The sequence below is a fragment of the Haliotis rubra genome, unplaced genomic scaffold, assembly GCF_003918875.1.
Source record: "Haliotis rubra isolate DU_JTF1 unplaced genomic scaffold, ASM391887v1 Scf698, whole genome shotgun sequence".
NCBI lineage: Eukaryota > Metazoa > Mollusca > Gastropoda > Lepetellida > Haliotidae > Haliotis > Haliotis rubra.
In genome coordinates, this window is record NW_025767410.1 from 286,422 (window position 1) to 308,982 (window position 22,561).

The following is a 22,561-nucleotide window of genomic DNA, read 5'->3' on the forward strand; positions in this document are numbered from 1 at the left end:
AACCTTCCCCTTCATTGAAATAACCCATGCTGTTGTAAGAGGCGACTAACCGACTAAGCGACTAACCGGATCGGATGCTCAAGCTTGCTGACTTGGTTGACACATATCATCATATCCCAGTTGCATAGATCGATGCTCATGTTGTTGATCACTGGATTGTCTGGTCCAGACATGATAATTTACAGACCGCCACCATGTAGCTGGAATATTGCTGAGTGCTGTGTTAAAAAACCAACCAACCAACCAACCAACCTACATTGAAAACAGTGATACGTTCATATTGTACACAGGTCAAAACAGACCAAGCATGCATAAGTGTCAGTCACTATAACAACAAATGAAATGATAAATATGGTAAAATTTTATTCAGCTCTTCTTTTTCTCATTACTTGTATGTTTTCTCTTATTAAATTGGTCTCTGACAAAGGCTATGAGTTTCTTTTCAGAAATATACACTGTTAACAGTACTACAAGTAGGCACCCAGCACCAATAGCAATATGAAGGATTCTTCTGGAAAGGCCTTTGTCACAGCAGAGAAGTTTCTGGAATTAAGAACAAAATATTGAAAATGTAAAAAATGACACAGGATTTTTAAGTATAGTCCTGTTGTTAACATGTTGGCTCTCATCCTGAAATCCAAGTTCAGTTCCCCAATGGGTACAATGTCTGTTTCAGGCGTTCACGATCACGTTATTGCTGGAATATTGTATTACAAAAGCATCATAAGACAATACTTGCGATATGGTGTGACTATTTTTCGCAACCTGAAACTCTGTCATTTGGCTGATCATGACCACAAAGATTTTAAGCCCCAAATTTAGTTCCCCATATTTAAGAAATTACATACAACTGATGACAAAAGCATTAACATAAAGGAGAACATGTAACGTGGGTCATGTTTTATTTCCTGAGCTTTATCTTATCATGTGTAATTAACTCACACATCTATAAACTTCATGCACTCCCTTAACCTAATGGGGGCAGTGGGGTAGCCTAGTGGTAAAGGCGTTCGCTCAACACGCTAAAGACCTGAGTTCGATTCCCCACATGGGTACACAGTGTGAAGCTCATTTCTGGAGTCCCCCGCCATGATATTGCTGGAATATTGCTAAAAGGAGCATAAAACTAAACTCACTCACTCACTCACTACATTCTGAAGTCCTACAAAGGGTACGTTTAAGGGAAACAGTCATTATTATGTGAAGGAAATTATCCTTACATGCCATGATATACTATGACAGAGTGAGTGAGTGAGTTTAGTTTTATGCCGCTTTTAGCAATATTCCAACAATATCAAGGCGGGGACACCACAAATGAGCTTCACATATTGTACCCATGTGGGGAATCGAACCCATGTCTTCGGCGTGACTAGCGAACACTTTAACCACTAGGCTACTTCACCATCCCACACCATGACAGAGGTTATTAAAGTAATGTTCTGGACAGAGAATTCACCCAGGGTCAGTTAAAGGCCACATGTAATGTAGGCCTGCTAAGAAGAAATATCACATTTTTGAATTATTTCCTTGGCATATAGAAAACATCTACTGCTGAAACATGTTATGTGTATCACATACAGAAGAAAAGAAAAATATTTAAAAGAAACCCGTAAAGCCATTGCATTCCAAAGAGCTCTTCAATTATGAATTCAATTAGTGTTCATTGCTTGTAAGCAAATCGTTTTGGGGTAATAAATCTTGTTGAGATATTTCTATTCATTTTAAAGCTTTTGAATATTTCGATATCAGCATGACTTATATGAGCCAAATTTCAAATTCAACCTTAATTCTTGTTATGAATATTGATACAGAACATTCCATAAGGTCATCTCAATTGCATGTTTCTGTAATTTGACAATTCACTGAAATATTCTTTATTTATTAACACCACCATTTACCAAAAAAGTTTCAGAACTTTTATCAAGAAAATATATTAAAATTTATCAATACTGAATAACAGTAAACAGAGGAGAGTGTGTGAATATTTCGTTTAAAACTGCCTTATTAACTGATGAGAAACAGCAACATTCAATAAAAATTCTTTAAAACAAAGGAAAGTATCACAAACCCTTGTATGTATCTGTTTCCAGGTACACTTTTAATTAGTTTGTAATTTTGCAATTTCTTAAATTGGGATACTTTTTCAAAAATGCTACCTCCAGTACAAATGAAAGCCAAATGCATAATGCAGGACAGCAATATGCTCCCCTAAAAGTCTTCAAAATAAATAAAGATATATCAAACCCTGGTACAGATATATTTGTACACTGCTAGTCAGATCATTATTTTGGAAAACAAAAAATAAATAAATAAAAAACAAAATTGGGGCAATTTCTTAGATGGGAATCAAATTGTTCAATAATGCTTCTTCTGGATCCAGTACATATAAAAGTCAGATGCAATATGAGCAAAACCATAAGGCCTGTGTTACTGTACAGACCTGAAGAGAATATTTGTGATACCATTGGCATATCATTTGTCACTTAAATATTGATGAATCGAAAGAATGCACAACTTGTCAGGAAAATTGAGACAAACAAGTGAGTTTTTTAGTAATTTCTAATGTGTTCCAATTTTGATACTCAACAACAAAAAATATTTCGTTAAACACACAACATAACATCTTACAGTCTTGTTCACAGTTATCATGAACCAGGCGAAATCCCAAATATTTTGTAACAAAAAAAACAGTAGACCACTGTAATGAAATGTGTTTTTCTCTATTTTTTTGTTGTGATCTGCTACAGGCGAAAACTCAACAATAAATATCTGAACTATTCAATATATTGGACCTGACCCTGATGTTGCAAAGTTTATTACGAACAATGAAGATCCAGGTTAGAATTGGTCTTCAGGAATGAGTGAATATGGTTTTATGCCGCTTTTGGACTTGACTATCTGGTCCAGATTCAAATTTCAATTATTTTCTGTTTGTTTACACACTGTTGTCATATATTTGAAATTTTATTTTTGGGTGCTGAACAATCAAACAAAAAACAAACTTAGAATGAATATAGTTTATGCCACTTTTAGCAATATTCCAGCACTATCCTGGCAAGGTACACCAGAAATGGGCTTCAAACATTGTAACCATATAGGGGATCGAACCCGGGTCTTCAGCGTGAAGAGCGGATACTTTAACCATGAGGCTACCCCACCGCCCCTGGTTTTCAGGAACCAATGCTTGCCATATGAGGCACTTAACAGGGAAAGCATGTCAATGAAGAACACTTGTGCGGATCCATTTTCTAAAAGGCATTGTGTATTCACATGATCGTCTGGTCCAGATCTGATTATTTACAAATAACATATTTTAAGTGGAACATTGCTGAGTGTGGTGTTTAACAATGATCAAACAAAACAGTCATTACCTCTGATGTGTACATGATGAGGTGGCTCCCCCCAAGGCTGACCAGCACCAGGAGGGAGGGGCGGCCTTCCCACAGGGGCTGGGTAGAACTCTGCCGGTAATACCCCCGGGTGAAATACACACTGGAAATGTATTGTGTAAAATGTCAAGAGAAACAATACTTTCTATGATCTACAACTTACAGATACTTTATATAATGCTGAAAATATGGTTTGTGTGAGTGAGTGAGTGTGGTTTTGAGTGAGTGAGGGTTTGAGTGATTGAGTGAGGGTTTGACTGAGTGAGTGAGGGTTAGAGTGACTGAGTGAGGGTTTGACTGAGTGAGTGAAGGTTAGAGTGAGGGTTTGAGTGAGTGAGGGTTTGAGTTAGTGAGTGAAGGTTTGAGTGAGTGAGTGATGGTTTGAGTGATGGTTTGAGTGAGTGAGTGATGGTTTGAGTGAGTGAGTGAGGGTTTGCGTTAGTGAGGGTTTGAGTAAGTGAATGGGGATTTGAGTGTGTGAGTAAGAGAGGATTTGAGTGAGTGAGTGAAGGTTTGAGTGAGTGAGTGAGGGTTTGAGTGAGTGAGTGAGGGTTTGAGCAAGTGAGTGAGGGTTTGAGTTAGTGAGGGTTTGAGTGAGTGAGTGGGGGTTTGAGTGAGGGTTTGAGTGTGTGAGTGAGTGAGGGTTTGAGTGAGTGAGTGAGGGTTTGAGTGCGTGAGTGAGTGAAGGGTTTGAACGAGTGATGATTTAAGTGAGTGAGTGAAGGTTTGAATGAGTGAGTGAGGGTTTGAGTGAGTGTGTAAATGAGGGTTTGAGTTAGTAGTGAGTGGGGATTTGAGTGAGGGTTTGAGTGTGTGAGTGAGTGAGGGTTTGAGTGAGTGAATGAGGGTTTGAGTGCGTGAGTGAGTGAAGGGTTTGAACGAGTGATGATTTGAGTGAGTGAGGGTTTGAGTGACTGAGTGAGTGAAGGTTTGAGTGAGTGAGGGTTTGAGTTAGTGAGGGTTTGAGTGAGTGAGTTAAGATTTGAGTGAGGGTTTGTGTGAGTGAGTGAGGATTTGAGTGAGTGAGTGAGGGTTTGAGCGAGTGAGGGTTTGAGTGAGTGAGGGCTTGAGTGAGTGAGGATTTGAGTGGAGTGAGTGAGGGGTTTTGAGTGAGGGTTTGAGTGAGTGAGTGTTTGAGTTAGTGAAGGTTTGAGTGAGTGAGGATTTGAGTGAGTGAATGAGGGTTTTGAGTGCGTGAGTGAGTTAAGGGTTTGAGTTAGTGATGATTGAGAGTGAGTGAGTGAGGGTTTGAGTGAGTGAGGGTTTGAGTGGAGTGAGGGTTTGAGTTAGTGAGTGAGGTTTGAGTGAGTGAGGATTTGAGTGAGTGAATGAGGGTTTGAGTGCGTGAGTGAGTTAAGGGTTTGAACAGTGAGGATTGAGTGATGATTTGAGTGAGTGAGTGAGGGTTTGAGTGAGTGAGTGAGGGTTTGAGTTAGTGAGGGTTTGAGTGAGTGAGTGGGGGTTTGAGTGAGGGTTTGAGTGTGTGAGTGAGTGAGGGTTTGAGTGAGTGAGTGAGGGTTTGAGTGCGTGAGTGAGTGAAGGGTTTGAACGAGTGATGATTTAAGTGAGTGAGTGAAGGTTTGAATGAGTGAGTGAGGGTTTGAGTGAGTGTGTAAATGAGGGTTTGAGTTAGTAGTGAGTGGGGATTTGAGTGAGGGTTTGAGTGTGTGAGTGAGTGAGGGTTTGAGTGAGTGAATGAGGGTTTGAGTGCGTGAGTGAGTGAAGGGTTTGAACGAGTGATGATTTGAGTGAGTGAGGGTTTGAGTGACTGAGTGAGTGAAGGTTTGAGTGAGTGAGGGTTTGAGTTAGTGAGGGTTTGAGTGAGTGAGTTAAGATTTGAGTGAGGGTTTGTGTGAGTGAGTGAGGATTTGAGTGAGTGAGTGAGGGTTTGAGCGAGTGAGGGTTTGAGTGAGTGAGGGTTTGAGTGAGTGAGGATTTGAGTGAGTGAGGGTTTGAGTGAGTGTTTGAGTTAGTGAAGGTTTGAGTGAGTGAGGATTTGAGTGAGTGAATGAGGGTTTGAGTGCGTGAGTGAGTTAAGGGTTTGAACGAGTGATGATTTGAGTGAGTGAGTGAGGGTTTGAGCGAGTGAGGGTTTGAGTGAGTGAGGGTTTGAGTTAGTGAAGGTTTGAGTGAGCGAGGATTTGAGTGAGTGAATGAGGGTTTGAGTGCGTGAGTGAGTTAAGGGTTTGAACGAGTGATGATTTGAGTGAGTGAGTGAGGGTTTGAGTGAGTGAGGGTTTGAGTGAGTGAGGATTTGAGTGAGTGAGGGTTTGAGTGAGTGTTTGAGTTAGTGAAGGTTTGAGTGAGTGAGGATTTGAGTGAATGAGGGTTTGAGTGCGTGAGTGAGTTAAGGGTTTGAACGAGTGATGATTTGAGTGAGTGAGTGAGGGTTTGAGTTAGTGAAGGTTTGAGTGAGTGAGGATTTGAGTGAGTGAGTGAGTGAGGGTTTGAGTTAGTGAGGGTTTGAGTGAGTGAGCATTTTAGTGAGTGAGTGAGTGAGGGTTTGAGTGAGTGAGTGACTCTGTGATGTGACTGACACTGCACTTCAACTGGCACTGTGTGTAAGCTGTGCAAGCTGTGTAAACTGTTCTCACCTGTGTAGGATCCGGACAAGCATGTTGAAGCAGTTAGCCAGGATGAAGCCTACACTACCCAGCAACTTGGTCAGGAGCCAGGAGGAGAGGAGAAAAACTCCAGAAAATATAAACATCTTCTTGTTGTACCTTGGGATAAATACAACAGTAAGTCACTTCACAAATACAGGTACAGTTTATCTTACTTTCCTAGTTCATGCCTCCTAACATTGTCAACTGAAGATGGGCCACATGATGTACACTTGAATACCCAATGACTTGCACATGTTAGATCGCTTCAGATGTAAGGAAGGAGTAATAACAAAGTCAGCAGTCTAGACTACCAGTTGTCCAACTTTCATTCTGTTGAAGCTACGGTGGCTGAGCAGGTTAGGCGGCTGACTTTGTGTGCTGGCAATTAGGTTCCTGACTCTGATGGTGTGGGTTTGAATCACTGATGGGACTCAACCCAACAAAAGTCCTATAATCTGTACTTCACTAAGAAAGTGTAATCCCAAATATAACATATGTTACATAATAAGAGTTGGGGGTGAGGTGAGGTGAAATTGGGTTTAACGTTGTGCTTGAGAATATTTCGCTCATATGACGACGTGCATGCGTGTGTATGCGTATGTGTGGCTGCTTGTACTAGCCCAGACTTAAGCTGGTTTTATAGTGCTAGCCCACTGAGATACCATGCCGCAGTGATGAATGAATACCCCACTCAGACACATTATACTGACTCCGAGCCAACCAGTCCTTGTTGTACCCATTAATGCTGAGCGCCAGGCAGGGACCAACAAGTACCATATTTTAACGTCTTTTGGTATGACGGGGATCGAACCCGCGACCTTCCGCTCTCCGGGCGGATGCTCTAACCACTACACCACGGAGGTATAAGAGTTGGATGATGGATTGGGCAGTCTGGATTGGTGACTTGGTCTATTGCGAGTCACCCATCCTCAATGACATAGTCAATACTTACAATATCTCTGCATTTACTGTCCCGATTCACATATTTACAAATCATGATCACATTGCATGACTCCTGCTGATGTGTAACGTTAAACAGAAAGCAATAAACCACATTGGATGTCTTAATACATTATCAGAATTGTATGGAATTGTAGCAACAGAGAAGATATTCAGCAAACTAAAACACTAAAATACTAAACTACTGCCATTCAGATAGAATTCTTTCTGAATATCTTCATAAATATTGCCATCATTTAAAATAAATATTCAAAATGTAATTTTCAGCCTTTCTAAGAATATTTTAACTTTATACTTGTAACATCTACCTGTCTACATCTTCCTTGCTCATGGTTGCAAAGACAAACCCTTCTGTGATGCCGTTGATGGCGATGAAGAGGACATACAGACAGTACCACCGCAGGAGAGAGGGCCCTGAGAGAAAAACATACAAAGTGAGGGAGTTTATAGAGAAACAAGAGCACATACAGAAAGTACCACCGCAGGAGAGAGGGCCCTGAGAGAAAAACATACAAAGTGAGGGAGTTTATAGAGAAACAAGAGCACATACAGAAAGTACCATCACGGCCCTGAGAGTGAGGGGAGTTTATAGAGAAACAAGAGCACATACAGAAAGTACCATCACGAAGGCTGTGGAAAGCTTAGTGAGTGAGTGAGTGAGTGAGTGAGTGATGCAACTCTGCAAATGAACTGTTCTGCATCACGCAACACATGACTGGCCCCTTCATTGTTACATTTGTCTACACTAAATCAAGTGACATATGGACATTGAATGTTTTTGGGTAGAATAAAAATAGGAATTTTTTTCTGTTCAGGTTACATTAAATCATTCACTGGTATATATAATCATTATTCATCATTTCAATATCCTCACTTCATCTTAGTATTTCTCTTCTCTTCCCATGCCAAAGAAACATCCAGGATTTTGAAAATGGACAAGTGAACACAATACACAATCCAAAGGGAATTGAAAGTAAATGTTTCAAAAAAGAAAACAAGATTAATGTGTAATGTGTCCGAAAAAATTATGCACACAATGCATAACACCTCCTACAAATCCATTTCATGAATGTACAAAAGTCCATTTAGGAATGTGTGTGATTCAACGGTATCTTGACACCTCCACTCCCAACACCCACTGAAACCAATAATCACTGCCAGTAAAAATATAACTCCCAAACTCTAGATTGCTCCAAATATGATTTAATACTAGTACGATGATCAGCAATTATCAATACTTCAGGAAAGATAACATTTAAATTCCTTGACTGGGATATAGATCTTGAATAAATGACAGTGTTTTCTTCATTCTTCTTAAGTCCATTATCTAATAAATAATTCAGATGTTCATGACAATGCTACGTTAGAAATATATGGGGCCACTTAAAACTATAATTTGGTTGGCTGCTCGAACTAAGTTCTATCTTCTGGAAAATATGAATGATTATTCAATATTTAATTCATAATAGGCTAATATTGGACCAGTGCCAAGAACCTGTACAAACAGGTGCCTACTGTATGCTGAAGAAGACAGCTGAAATACTGGTGTCGTGAAGAAAGATTTCAGCATCTGCATTACAATGTCACAAAATTGTAAATAAGTTCTTTAAATGACCTGTTCTGACCTACCAAAATCCTCTTATACCAAAAAATGTAGATTGAGCCATTACAATTGCAGGGGCATATCTACCATTATAAGAAAAAGCCTGGGCTTACACATGATTTTTGCTAAAAAGGTTGAACAAGCCCTCAATACTATCTAAATATAATTTTTTGCAACCAATAAGGCTTACACGAAAAAATTGGCTTGCTACGTGCCTGAAATTGTGAACTTGCATGCAGCCAAAAATGTACAGTTCAAGGTGACTATTTGAGAAAAGTGTGAAGCCAATTTCTGGTGTCCCCCCATCATAATCACATCAGAATTTACTCACACAACTCATTTACTCACTAAATATACATTATTATTCAGTAATACAGTAAATGCTCATTGATTGTGTAACCTTGGGGGAAATCTTGGTTACATGGAGACACTGAAACCAAACCTATGCAAAATAATTCAAAGCAAAATGTCTTGGAATATCACAGCAAGGACGGCTGCCTACAAGAACCAACTTACCTGCCCCTGAGCTGAGAATACTTCCTCCATAGAGATCTAATGCCAGGAAGGAATATGACTGACCAAACACCAGGATTGTTAGACCAATCAGGGTGACTGTCTTCAACACATACGCCAGTACCTGGCTGCACAGGAATGCTGAATCCTACAAAACAAGGTACAGTAGATGCTGCAGTTAACTGTAATGCCTATTTCATCTTCATCTCCTTCCGTATTTAACCTGCAGTACAACACGGATATAACAACCTGTAGGGACCAACAAAACCTATTCATTACATCCATGTTTATTATTCACAAAATGTCTGCCATCTTGGATTTTGTTACCAAAAATAAACAAAGACATGGTTGCACTTTCAAATCTTTATTGTGTTCACTTTCAACATTTTGAATACATATTGTCATAAAATAAATCACTCTTTGATTTTTTTATGCACGGAACCAAAGTCAGTTGCAATGCATGATCTCTTCATAATCGTGTTTGAAGTTGACTTTGGAAGATAAGATTCAATGGGGATGTCTTTCTTTGATTTGTTATCACATAGGCCAAAATATTGCCTCCTGTTATCGCCAGCTACCTAATGTAACCTGGAATCTAACAGATGAGACATCAGAAGTGTACACCCTTCCATGTTTCACATTCTTGATCTGCCGCTGTGATTTATCCTCAGACCCGTGAAGATCCAGGTTAGAAATGGTTTTTACTAACCCATGCTTGTCGTAAGAGGTGACTAACAGGATCAGGTGGTCAGGCGCACTGACTTGGTTGACACATGTCATCGTATCCCAATTGCCTAGATTGATGCTCATGCTGTTGATCACTGGATTGTCTGGTCCAGACGCGATTATTTACAGACCACCGCCATATAGCTGGAATATTGCTGAGAGCGGCGCTAAACAACAAACCAAACAACCAAATCTTATCTTCGACTGTGAACAACCCACCTGCTTCTGTTGGTGAACGGGGATACCTCGCACCAGCAGCTGAGAGAAGAACAGGTTCCCACTCTCCTCGATAGGTTGGAAGATGAACCTGGCAGCCATGGAGCCAAGGTTGTTAATGACGTCATACACACCTGAAAATATCATCAGCTGATTTAATACAAAAGTAACACACTGGATGTCATAAAAACCCTGATAAAGTCATAATTTCAAGCCATGCCCAACTGATGAATTCATAATTTGATATTATAAACAGCTGATGAAGTCACAATTTGATGACATACACAACTGATAAAGTCATAATTTGATGGCATACATAACTGATAAAGTCACAATTTGATGACATACACAACTGATAAAGTCATTATTTCATATCATAAACAACTGATAAAGTCACAATTTGATATCATACACAACTGATAAAGTCATTATTTCATATCATAAACAACTGATAAAGTCATTATTTCATATCATAAACAACTGATAAAGTCATTATTTCATATCATACACAATTGATAAAATCGGGGGTTTTAAGCCATTCACACCTGATGAAAATAATTTGTTGCCACACAACTAAGTCATAACTATCATCATATCATCACTATCTTCATACCAGCAAGCATGTCATGACACATGATACACCTTGCACATCTTATCAGACTCTGTGGTCTGTCATGCATGGCGGAACTTAATTCTTAGATAATACAAGTCCTGAATAAATAATGACATCATCATTCATTAAATGTCAAGATCTGTAACTTGATTCCACAACTTGACGACAACCCAGAACAAGACTAAGATTTTAACTCTGAATATCAATTACGATTATTACATTTAAAATGTAATCTATTTACCAAAAAATTGATCAAGATTTCTGTGCTTTTGTTGAACATAAATTAAGCAACAATGTCGAGAATCTAAATGTTGTTTCCTGACTTGAAAGCTGGAACAGATAATGATTAATTCATTGAGATCTAACCAGTTAACCCTAATCAGTTAACCCTAATCAGTTAACCCTAATCTGATGTGAAAGAGCAGTGAAACAGTACCTTGATCAGCGAACGTGAGAGCTCCAACGAATGTCATCACATATTTCTCCCCTGAACAGAAAAAAAACAAAACATTCTTATAGTCACTGTGATACACAGAAGATGGTAGTTCCACTTGGAAACAACAACAGTTTTTATGATTACACAATGCTAAGAAAGTGTTATCCCAAATATTGTCACATGTCATTCACAGTAGAATCGTATCCATGCCATCAATTACAGTGAGTGAGTGACTTTGGTTTTACGCCGCTTTTAGCAATATTCCAGCAATATCACGGCGGGGGACACCAGAAATGAGCTTCACACATTGAACCCATGTGGGGATTCGAACCCGGGTCTTCGGCGTGACGAGCGAACGCTTTAACCACTAGGCTACCCCACTGCCCCTCAATTTCAGTAAGGAAAGACAACAATATATGGATGAACAAATTCTTTAGTGAAGCAATGTCATCACTTGCTTGATAACAGTGTTAGAACCTATACATCATTCTCACTGTAAAAAAGGAGTTGTTCATTCATATATTGTAATCCTTCCTTGCTGCTCCAACTTCTAAATAACTCTCAAAGAAGTTGTCTTTTTTCAGGGTTCAGATATTCTTTGTTGGGACAAAACAGCACCTTTAAAGTAAAAGTGTTTTGTTTAATATCATCACAACTTAATGGTTCTCATAATAGTATAAGAGAGCGAGTGCGTTTAGTTTCACGCCACACTCAGCAGTACCCCAGCTATATGGCGGCGGTCTATAAATAATCAAGTATGGATCAGACAATCCAGTGATCAACAGCATGAACATCGATCTAGGCAACTGAGATATGATGACATGTGTCAGCGAGCCTGACCACCTGATCCTGTTAGTCACCTCTTACGACAAGCATGGGTTACTGAAGATCAATTCTAACCTGGATTTTCACGGCAATAATAGTTTCAGGTTGGGTGAGCTTTCATATCTTCTACGTGTAGGGATAAAGCAGCACACATAAGTGTTTATCAATAATAATGAGGACTAAGAGGAATCATATCATTTGAGTGAAAACATAAAACCATAGTACCATAGATACAGAAGCTCACTTCAATCACTGAGATAATACTTAAGTGGTAAAGATAACACTTCAGGCAAACAATGTATTTCATCTAAAATACATAATACACAACAACATTATACATTTATTTCTGATTTCCCTAATATCTAAGATCTTGATCAAATTTACTCAGAACGTTTTCTTTTCTTATTGATTTTGAGTGAGTCAGTATGGTTTACGCAGCTTTTAGCAATATTCCTGCAATATCACGGCAGGGGACACCAGAAATGGGCTTCACACATTGCACCATGTGGGGAATCAAACCCAGGTCTTCAGCGTAACGTGCAAACACTTGAACCACTAGGCTACCCCACCGCCCCTGTTGATTTTGATACTGATAGTGAATACATAAACTGATTAATGACCTTCTCATGAGTCTTGCACAGAATCAAGTTCACCCTGTGTCATGATCATCAGTGGTTGCACAAAGAATAAGCAAAGTATGAAGCAGTCAAACAAGGATTGAGTGAGTGAGTGAGTTTTACGCCACACTCAGCAATATTCCAGCTATATGGTGGAGGTCTGTAAATAATCGGGTCTGGACCAGACAATCCAGTGATCAACAGCATGAGCATCGATCTACGCAACTGGGATACAATGACATGTGTCAATCAAGCCAGCGAGCCTGATCACATAATGCGTTAGTCACCTCTTATGACAAGCATGGGTTACTGAAGCCCAATTCTAACCCTAATTGTCACAGGTAGTCAAGCAAGGAATACAGCAAATCTATGTTAATACATAAGAAAAAAGTGAATATTAAAATGAGAATAAGGGAATATTTGCTATGAACAAACCAAAAGAACAACAAAGCAACTTTTCAAAATAGTTTCATCACTCCCAAAATGGGCTTCATTTCATGGTCTTTGAATGGCATTTAGAAGTGATACACATAAGGAAGGGAGTTTTTATAGATGTCAACTTCTTTATCATGAGGAACATAACGTTTCAGATTATATCCTTACTCCTTCATTTCAGGGTTCGGTATGCACCATGTAATTGTTAGGCAACAGTTCATGTATGGATGTCCTGTGGTTTCCTCCAACCTACAGGACCCGTGAAGATCCGGGTTAGAATTGATGTTCAGTAACCCATGCTTGTCGTAAGAGGCGACTGACGGGATTGGGTGGTCAGGCTTGCTGACTTGGTTGACACATGTCATCTCATCCCACTTGCGTAGATCGTTTCTCATGTTGTTGATCACTGGGTTGTCTGGTCCAGACTCGATTATTTACAGACAGCCGCCATATAGCTGGAATATTGCCGAGTGCAACATTAAACAAACAAACAAACAAACAAACAAACAATCAAACCTTCTGTGAGGAGCTGTTTGAGCAGGGACTGCTGGAAGAAACTCCCCACTAGCCCGGTCAGCTGACGGTCAAAGTATGGCTGAAATAGCACACATGGAGTGAACAATAATTCTTTAATTAATAATTAAGCAATATTCAAACAATATCAGTGACAACAGAAATGAGCTTCATGGAATGACCCAATTTGTGACTAAAACATGGATTCTCAGGATGTCAAATGAAACATTTCAACATCAGACTACAGTGAGAAACAACATGGAGGACGGCATATTCAGAGTGAATATGGTTTAAATCTGCTTTTAGCAATCTCCAGCAATATCACATTGTATTCAAGAGAGGAATCGAACCAGGGTCTTAATTGTGAAGAAAACTCTAACAGTCATAAAAACAGCAACATTTACATGATCATTTGTTAAAGGTCACATGCAACGTAAAACACAACTTTGCAGATTCTGATACCTTTCGGTATGGACTTACGGAACAAATCGTCAAAAATGCAAATTCAACTTATAAAGTTAAAAAATAACGCGATGAAAAAAAGCGCGCGAAATCGGAGACTTTTCTGGGGAAAACGGGTTTCACACGTGCGCAGTGAAATAGGTTCGCGCAGCTTGGAAGCGGGTTGTCGGGTATTTTTCTAATGTTTTGTTGATATCTCACAGGCTCAAGCTTTTTATATGTTATGACAGTAAATTAACTGTTTATATAATTTCATTTGTCTATTTCACCACACGTTCTTCTTACCGAGTCACTTGCTCAGTTCGATACTTGAAAGCAATGTCATTATTTAGCGTTGTACAGAATTTCTAACTGTGATATAGATATGTCGTTGTCACAGACAAAACTCAATGTCTTGTTTTATTGACACCTACCTGTGTGTCTGCCTGCCTGTCTGACAATATTCAATACACAGCTGCTATCACTGACCACATGCAATTTGAACTTAACACCAATCAGGCTATACACCATAAACAAAATGCATTGAGTTATGGCCCGAGTTCGGTCTCTGTCACATTATGTAATTACACAGACAGGCAGGTGTGATACTTGAACACATGACATGTTATGATGTCTGTTGATTGCAAAATGTTATACACAAAAAATGAGCATGTATTTTCAAAACCCAACATCTCTATATATACACACACAATGAGCCGTGAAGGCATCTGCAAATGAACCAGCCGTTACACTTGAGTGCACACCCACCCGCTCTGACTGGGTTCGGTATCCCGGCTGCTTCGTTTCTTGGGAAGTAAACCGAAGTACACAATTTTGCAATTTTGATTTGCGATTGTACGCTTATAATTTTGTTTATATGTTTTTTCATTACCAGCAATGTATATTATATGTCATGAATAAGTGATAATTGTGTTTTAATTATGTTTGATTTTTTGGTTGCATGTGACCTTTAAACAACTTTTCCCTTTCTCGTTGCCAGTGTCTGAAATTATAGTGACGATTTAGTATGGACAAATAAATAACTTTCATGTCACTGAAGACAATTTGTTGCTTTCAAAGGTACATGTATATTTATTTAACATTATATCTGTACGACTTTGCAGCAAAAAAACTATAGCTGAGCAGACTGGGCACTAAGGGACATAACTCCAATTTAAAACCACTGAGGCTGATATTGATTGCATCGAAAAGAAATATCAGCCTGTCTGAATCCTGACTCTGTCTCCCAAACACTGTGCTAGGTGTATGATATACATTGATAATCCTAATTAACAATATTTTTTAGTTATGATACACTCATTTGTACACTTGTCAAATTTGTAGTTGTTCTAGGATATATCCTGTTTTAAAAGCATATCTATATACATATATATATCTTCACACTCTTAACAATATTCACAAATATTCATATTCCTTAAAATCTGATGAATACAGGTCAAGAATCAATTACACTTTCTAAATAATAAGTTTCAAATGTATTGACTTTCTGAGATGCCACAAGTTATCTCCCTTTATGCAATGTGCATCGCTAGTTCTTATCATCATATTATCTCTGTATCCATGTGATATAACATAGTAACAGTGACCAGATCCACAAAGCATTCGTAACATTACGACCTGTCGTAACTCTATAGTTTATCATAGGCTTACGAATGTAAGTAGCGCTAAGAACGCTTTGTGGATCGGGATCCAGGAGAGTAACAAGGTAGTGATAAGACTGATGAAATAGTGACAAAACAGTGACGACAGATTGTCTTCAGGTGTATTCCACCATAGGAACACTTAGACATAACTAAAGAAACATCAGCACTTTACAGTTCCTTATGAAATAATCAGTATATTTCAGTGGAACATGTAAAAACGGAAACTTCTAGTACTATTTCTGGGATGAGTCCCATCCATGATTCAACCCCACACTCTCAGAGTCATGCACCTAATCGCCAGCACACCTTGCTAACAACTTGCTAAAGTTAAATGATGACAAAACTGAGGTGATGGTTATTGGATCCAGGCAAATGCAAAAAACAAATTACCACCAAAACTGTTCTGGTAGCAGATGCAGAGATACAAGCTGTCGACTCTGTTAAAGACCTTGGAGTTACACTTGACTCACACCTGGCGATGGACACTCATGTAAATCAACTCTGCAGAATATGCTTCTTTCATCTACGAGCCATTGGCAGAATACGCCATCTCATCAGTCGTGATGCAGCACACGGTCTGGTCCAGGGACTTGTTATATCAAGAATTGATTACTGCAATAGCCTCCTTTTTGGTATTTCTCAGAAGCTGCTATCAAAATTGCAAAATGTCCAAAATACAGCCTCCCGAATCATAAGCAGAACTTCAAAGCTCACACATAACACCTGTCATGAAAAACCTCCACTGGCTGCCTGTTAAATCAAGAATTGACTTTAAAATATTGTGTTTTGTCTACAAATGCCTCAATGGCATAGGCCCAGAATACCTGAAGGAACTCCTTACCCCGCACACTCCAGAAAGACAGCTCCGTTCTCAGAATCTGAACCTACTCTCTGTGCCTCGGTTCAAACTGCAAACTTTTGAAGGAAATCCTTTGTCTGCTCTGCCCTCTACTCTGGAACTCTCTCCCTATCACCATTAAATCAGCAGTTGACTTTTATTCCTTCAAACGACTTCTCAAGACTCACCTGTTTTCACTGCATTATGACTAGCAACTAGTCCCTTATTGTATATATGTATTATTATCCACTCACTTTGTTAGCGCTTTGAGCATGGGCCTTGTGCATGGAAAAGGCGCATTATAAGTTCACATTTATTATTATTATAGCACACAAAGTCAGTGATCTAACCCACTCAGCCATCGTAGCTTCCTGACTTTGTGTGCTGGGGATTACGTGCATCATTATGAGAGTATGGATTCCAATCACTGATGGGACTCTACCACCCAAAAGTACCAGAAAAAGAAGAAAAAGTACCTGAATCTGTACTTTACTAAGAAAGTGTACATCCCAAAGATAACATGTTACATTGACCACTTTCTGAAAAGCAGTGCATTTTCACAGATTTTGACAGATTCTTCTGTATGTGATGAGGAACAAATACTCACCTTCCCATTTATCCTCTGGGGGAAAAAGTCCCTCACAGACTTCAGAGGGAAATCCTCGTCTTTCTTCTTGGTAACATAGACTGTGAAGTAGGCGTAGTAGACGACACAGTAGACAGCCGCTCCTGTCACCTGAACATTGAAGGACTTATAGGCAAGTGATGATTGGCAACATAGACAAAGCAGGAGTGAGTGAGTGAGTGAGTGAGTGAGTGAGTGAGTGAGTGAGTGAGTGAGTGAGTGAGTGAGTGAGTGAGTGAGTGAGTGAGTGAGTGAGTGAGTGAGTGAGTGAGTGAGTGAGTGAGTGAGTGAGTGAGTGAGTGAGTGAGTGAGTGAGTGAGTGAGTGAGTGAGTGAGTATTGTCGAACCTCTGTTTAACAATATTGATACAATATCTTTTAGCAGCATTTAGATGTTATTGATGACCAAGATACTTTATGGATTTAAGCTTCTTTATTCTTTCCCACACGACATTTCGGAATCATTACAGATCCCTTCATCAGGTGAAGTGACAGTTGACACTATGACGTCGACACTATGATGTCATAACTGCGTAACGATCCCGAAACGTTGTGTGGGAAAGAATAAAGAAGCTTAAATCAAATAAAACTTTATTAAAATGTCTTGGTACTATTGATACAGCTAAGAAGGATAAGACTGACTGAGTTTAGTTTTTCGCCGCATTTAGCAATATTCCAGCAACATCATGGCGGAGGACACCAGAAATAGGCTTCACACATTGTACCCATGTGGGGAATCGTACCAGGGTCTTCGGTGTGACAAGCCAATGCTTTAACCATTAGGCTACCCCACAGCCCCCAGAAGAATAAGAAGAACTGCACAGATTCATGTGGCAGGGTATGATGTCATGTTCTGATAGGCATATGATGTCAACTTACAACAGTATATTTAATTATTTCTCACTCTGATAAAAACAATTCTTCATAAAACTTTTAACTTAATCCAACAATTGTAGACTGTGTACCTGTTGTACGATGGTCATCTTCAGAAACAGAGGATACAAACCGACCTTCCGTGTAATACCATATTTATCAAACAAGTTAACGTTTGGGTATCAGAGGAGCGAAAGTGAGTTTGATACTTAATCCTTCACGAGTTTAATAAAAATGGTATTTCACGGAAGCGAGTTTAGTATTCTGTTTATTACTCTCAAACTTAAATTGATAGAAACTATCTACAGTGTGATGACTCTCAGCTTTCCACGAGTCAAGCAAGGTCAAGCATTGTGACGTTATAACTGTAAACCATTATGATGTCACACGTCCGGCATCTCGCCACGTAATTTATTAAACAGTGGTACCTCCTGATAAGCTATCAGCAATGATAAACAAACTGGAAGTGAAAACAAAAGTGAAAGCGGATGAATGTAAGCTGAGCATGCGCGGAAACAGCAGTAGTGACGAACAGACATGTGGTGACAAAGTGTGTTGGTAAAAACGAGTGACGAACAAGTGAGTGAGTGCACTTATTACCTTCAACGGCTGAGGAATAAATACTTATACCTACTGACTTGGGCCTACGTGCACAGAGTGATCTGAAAGCTACAATGATTATAACCCCCATCTCTAACATAGACTTAACACGGTCTTAGCACTAGGATAGCTGTGTGCAAGTGGGCATACTGTGTATTACTCTGTTTTTGCATAATCAACACATATTTCATTGACATTAAAAGTTGTTCACGATGGGGGCATGGGTTGATATACCCTCGATGTTTGTTTATGTTAAACAAACATCGAGGGTATATCAACCCATGGGCCCGGAGGGACCAGTGAACAACGTATTTATCTTACCGAACACCTTAATGTTAATTTTGAATTGTTTGAAGCATGGGTACAAATCTTTTTGTAGCCATCGCTAGATTTTGCTGACAAGAAAAACAGATTTAGAGTTATCTCCCTTCCATCGATTTGCATTCGCAAAACATCGGTAATTTCCGTACATCATACGTGATTCAATGTTATTCGAGATAAAGAATTACTACCAGGAAGTACCAAATGAGTTGCCATTGACAGCGGGGTACATTGAAATGTTACTCGCTTGTAAGCGGGGTACATTGAAAATAATAGAAGAGCGCTCAGCCAATCAGAAAGCGACATTTATGTGTGAGGTAAGAAAATACTGAATCTTCCCTACCTACTTCAGCCTTATTTTCAACAGATTACATGTGTCAGAGATTCAAAGGGTGCAATAAATGCTAGTATGTAATGAGATAAATGATTTCCATTACATACCTGAGCAATGCAAAATGCCAGTAGTCCAAGAGATGGGAAGAAGTATATGAGCAGCACAGTGAGGACACACTTAGTGGTCTGATTTGCCCCGAAGGCCAGCACCTGGAAGTAGTGACCATGTGCAGTTTTACACGTCATGTATATACTTTTCAAAATGTCGCCAGATTACAATTTCTGGTACAACAAAAGGTTACAAATAACATTCAACATTCTGACCCCACATCATTATATCATAGTTATGGTTATGATAGATAGTGTTGGGAATCGGAAACAAACCCACTATCGATTATCGGAGGATTGTGGTGAACGATTATTGATTATAATCGAAGTACATACATTTTTAATGTTATCACCAATTTCAAGGGTTTTTCCCCAAGTTTTTTCTAATGAATGTTTTTTATAACTAATACTGTCAGGCAATGACATACATGCATGCAAGAAAGACACTGGAATTGTAATTAAACAATAAATGTGGTTAAAATGTTACTATGCACATAGCTTTACGCTGTTGAGTGCATGTTTGTTCGTGAATATTTGTCAAATTTAATTTTTACTTTACTTCATTCAAGTGTGTTATACTAAAACAACAAAATTCAGATTAATTAAAAATATGTTTTTTACAATCGATAATCAATTTTAATCCTTCTTTCGATCGATTTTCGATTATTTTCGATCATCGGAACACCACTAATGATAGAAAACATTGTTTTTGCATTAAGACAAAACTTCAAGTATACAAAGTGTTATAGGTGATTGAAGGATGGATAGCTTTATTCAGCTTAATCTATGTTTTCTTGTGCACAGGGGGATGTGCATGAGATATAGAGACCATGACAAACATATCACCACAAGCACATAACACCTGAGACCCATGAAGATCCAGATCCACATTATTATGGTCTTATCAAGGGGACCCATGAAGATACAGGTTAGAATTGATCTTCAGCAACCCATGCTTATCTTAAGAAGTACTAATGGGATCGGGTGGTCAGGCTCGCTGACTTGGTTGACACATGTCATCGTATCCCAATTGCGTAGGTCTATGCTCGTACTGTTGATCACTGGATTGTATGGTCCAGACTCCATTATTTACAGAATGCTCTTTCTATAAGTTTGGTGTTCTTCATTGGGGGAAACAAGAAAGGGTTGCTTGAGAGATATTCACGAGGTATTGCTTGCTACCACCAGCAATAGGGTTCTGTGCTCAGCGTTCACTCAGATCCTAACAACACAAGTGGCACCATGCTTAAAGTATCCTGTACCTTGAGCTTGACGAAGAGATGGGCCCTAGCAACGAGCCACAAAGGATCAGCAACACATTCCAGCACTGATGTGATACAGAAACAGACAACGCCAACGTTATAGTACGGAACAGCATCTGGATCCGGCAGCTCCAGAGCAAACATCCAGACAAGGCTGAATACAGTGGCAAACACCAGCGAGATTGGCACCCTGAAACACAGTTGTCTCCCTTGAACCAAACCTTTCACAACATGGAAGAAACAGGAAGATCAATAAGTACCGAAGGTTCTTCAAACCCTGTGATCTTTGTCATTTATGCCTAATTATGCTACCTAAAAGTATATTCTGTTTTAAGTTTCTTATAAGATTCCTATAAGTTTCTTATAAGAAACTTATTAGAATTTTGTATGCAAATTAGATAAGAACTTATAAGAAATATTCTTATAAGTTTCTTATAAGATTCTTATAAGTTTCTTATAAGAATCTTATAAGAAACTTATAAGAAACTTATAAGAATCTTATATAAGAAACTTATATGGTTCTTATAAGATTCTTATAAGATTCTTATATGAATGTTATCTTAGAAGATACTTATAATATTCTCAGCTATTGAACCAGTACCAACCATAGTTACAGCTGATGACCGTTTGCAACAGCGACGCAAAGCTACACTGGCATTGCAGGCTTTCTCCCTGCAATAACACTAGCCGCAGTGATATACTCTTGAAGGCGGCATTAAACACCAAATCAGGTTTACCTCACCTCAAATGTTCAATGAAAATGTCTAACAGGTTCTGGAAGTCAAAGTTATTATTGTAAATCCATCTGTAAATGATCATTGTCATTATACTACTCATGACATCATACAATATTATTAGAAATAGAAAGTACACAATATCAACAGGCCACGAGGGTATTACCAAATATATAGAATGTGAATTCAGCTTTTGCAGAAACAGGAAGATCAATAAGTACCAAAGGTTCTTCAAACCCTGTGATCTTTGTGATTTATACTTTTTACGTAATTTTGTTCCCATGCATACATTCTGTACACAATATTAACAGGTCACACAGGTATTACCAAATGCATATGTGTAAGTTCATTTATGAAATGATATTTCAAATATTAAGAATGATTGATATGCAATTTATTGAAAAGTAAACAATGTTTTCAACATCCATAAAGTTATTTATATTTATGATATTGCAAATTTTCTTTAGGGCACTCTTCCTCTTTCATGGGTCATAAATTCTCATTAGCAGAACAGAGAAAACGAGAGATTAAGATTTTGCACCACAGCAGTTAGTGCCCAAAATGTTTGGGTCTACCAGCCTGAGCAGTAAACTGGCAACATGTTGATGATGTAATGGGACGACCCATGTTAAACATAGCAAGGATGATGAATGAAATAAAAGCATCATGTATAAATGGCCTCTACTGCAGTGAACAATGAAAGACATGAAACATTTCTGTAATAGTATCATGAGCATATTGTCAGCTTACAAGAATTGGTACACACTTGCAAACATCACATGATCAGATGAAAATTAGAAGTTGCCTAAAACTGCCTTGAGACGAGAATTATGATAAAAAGGTCTGCTTAAACATAATGGTTGATGTAAAAATACCCAAAAGAGGTGATCCTATATATATAGTATATATTCCATACCAATAGAAATTTATCAATACCCATTTAGACGACAACGTTATTATTTTTTCCTCAAGCCATTTAATACAGAAAGGCTAAAAGGATTATCTGAAGCTTGAATCAGACTTTGGTCTATTGTAACATAATGGTTGATGTAAAAATACCCAAAAGAGGTGATCCTATGTATATAGTATATATTCCATACCAATAGAAATTTATCAATACCCATTTAGACGACAATGTTATTATTTTTTCCATGTAATACAGAAAGGCTAAAAAGATTATCTGAAGCTTGAATCATTCTTTGGTCTTGATGGCGCCTGCTATTGTGATGATAGCTTGTGATATCGCCGACATGGAAGTGACATTCAGCTCATTACCATGGACCTGGTAACATATGGCACGAGATATACCAT

The 22,561-nt window shown here is 38.7% G+C and overlaps 1 protein-coding gene and 1 long non-coding RNA gene across 4 annotated transcripts in view; both read right to left on the bottom strand.

The window, feature by feature from the left end:
• Nucleotides 1-346: 346 nt before the first annotated feature.
• LOC124258558 (protein RFT1 homolog) overlaps nucleotides 347-22,561 on the bottom strand; it is a 36,880-nt gene continuing 14,665 nt past the window's right edge. For all 3 annotated transcript variants that reach the window (XM_046692623.1, XM_046692621.1, XM_046692622.1), the window contains exons 5-15: nucleotides 20,517-20,706; nucleotides 19,255-19,356; nucleotides 17,003-17,131; nucleotides 13,456-13,534; nucleotides 11,063-11,113; nucleotides 10,017-10,147; nucleotides 9,075-9,219; nucleotides 7,264-7,369; nucleotides 5,984-6,112; nucleotides 3,372-3,492; nucleotides 347-543 (exon numbers count right to left, since the gene is read on the bottom strand). In XM_046692623.1, the coding sequence (XP_046548579.1) occupies nucleotides 367-543; nucleotides 3,372-3,492; nucleotides 5,984-6,112; nucleotides 7,264-7,369; nucleotides 9,075-9,219; nucleotides 10,017-10,147; nucleotides 11,063-11,113; nucleotides 13,456-13,534; nucleotides 17,003-17,131; nucleotides 19,255-19,356; nucleotides 20,517-20,706 (1,360 nt within the window). In that variant the 3' untranslated portion in view covers nucleotides 347-366. The remainder of the gene's footprint in view (nucleotides 544-3,371; nucleotides 3,493-5,983; nucleotides 6,113-7,263; nucleotides 7,370-9,074; nucleotides 9,220-10,016; nucleotides 10,148-11,062; nucleotides 11,114-13,455; nucleotides 13,535-17,002; nucleotides 17,132-19,254; nucleotides 19,357-20,516; nucleotides 20,707-22,561) is intronic.
• LOC124258559 lies at nucleotides 15,779-16,760 on the bottom strand. The gene is made up of 2 exons (XR_006893617.1): nucleotides 16,729-16,760; nucleotides 15,779-15,863 (listed from the first exon to the last, which is right to left on the bottom strand). It is a non-coding gene; the product is annotated as an uncharacterized LOC124258559 (long non-coding RNA).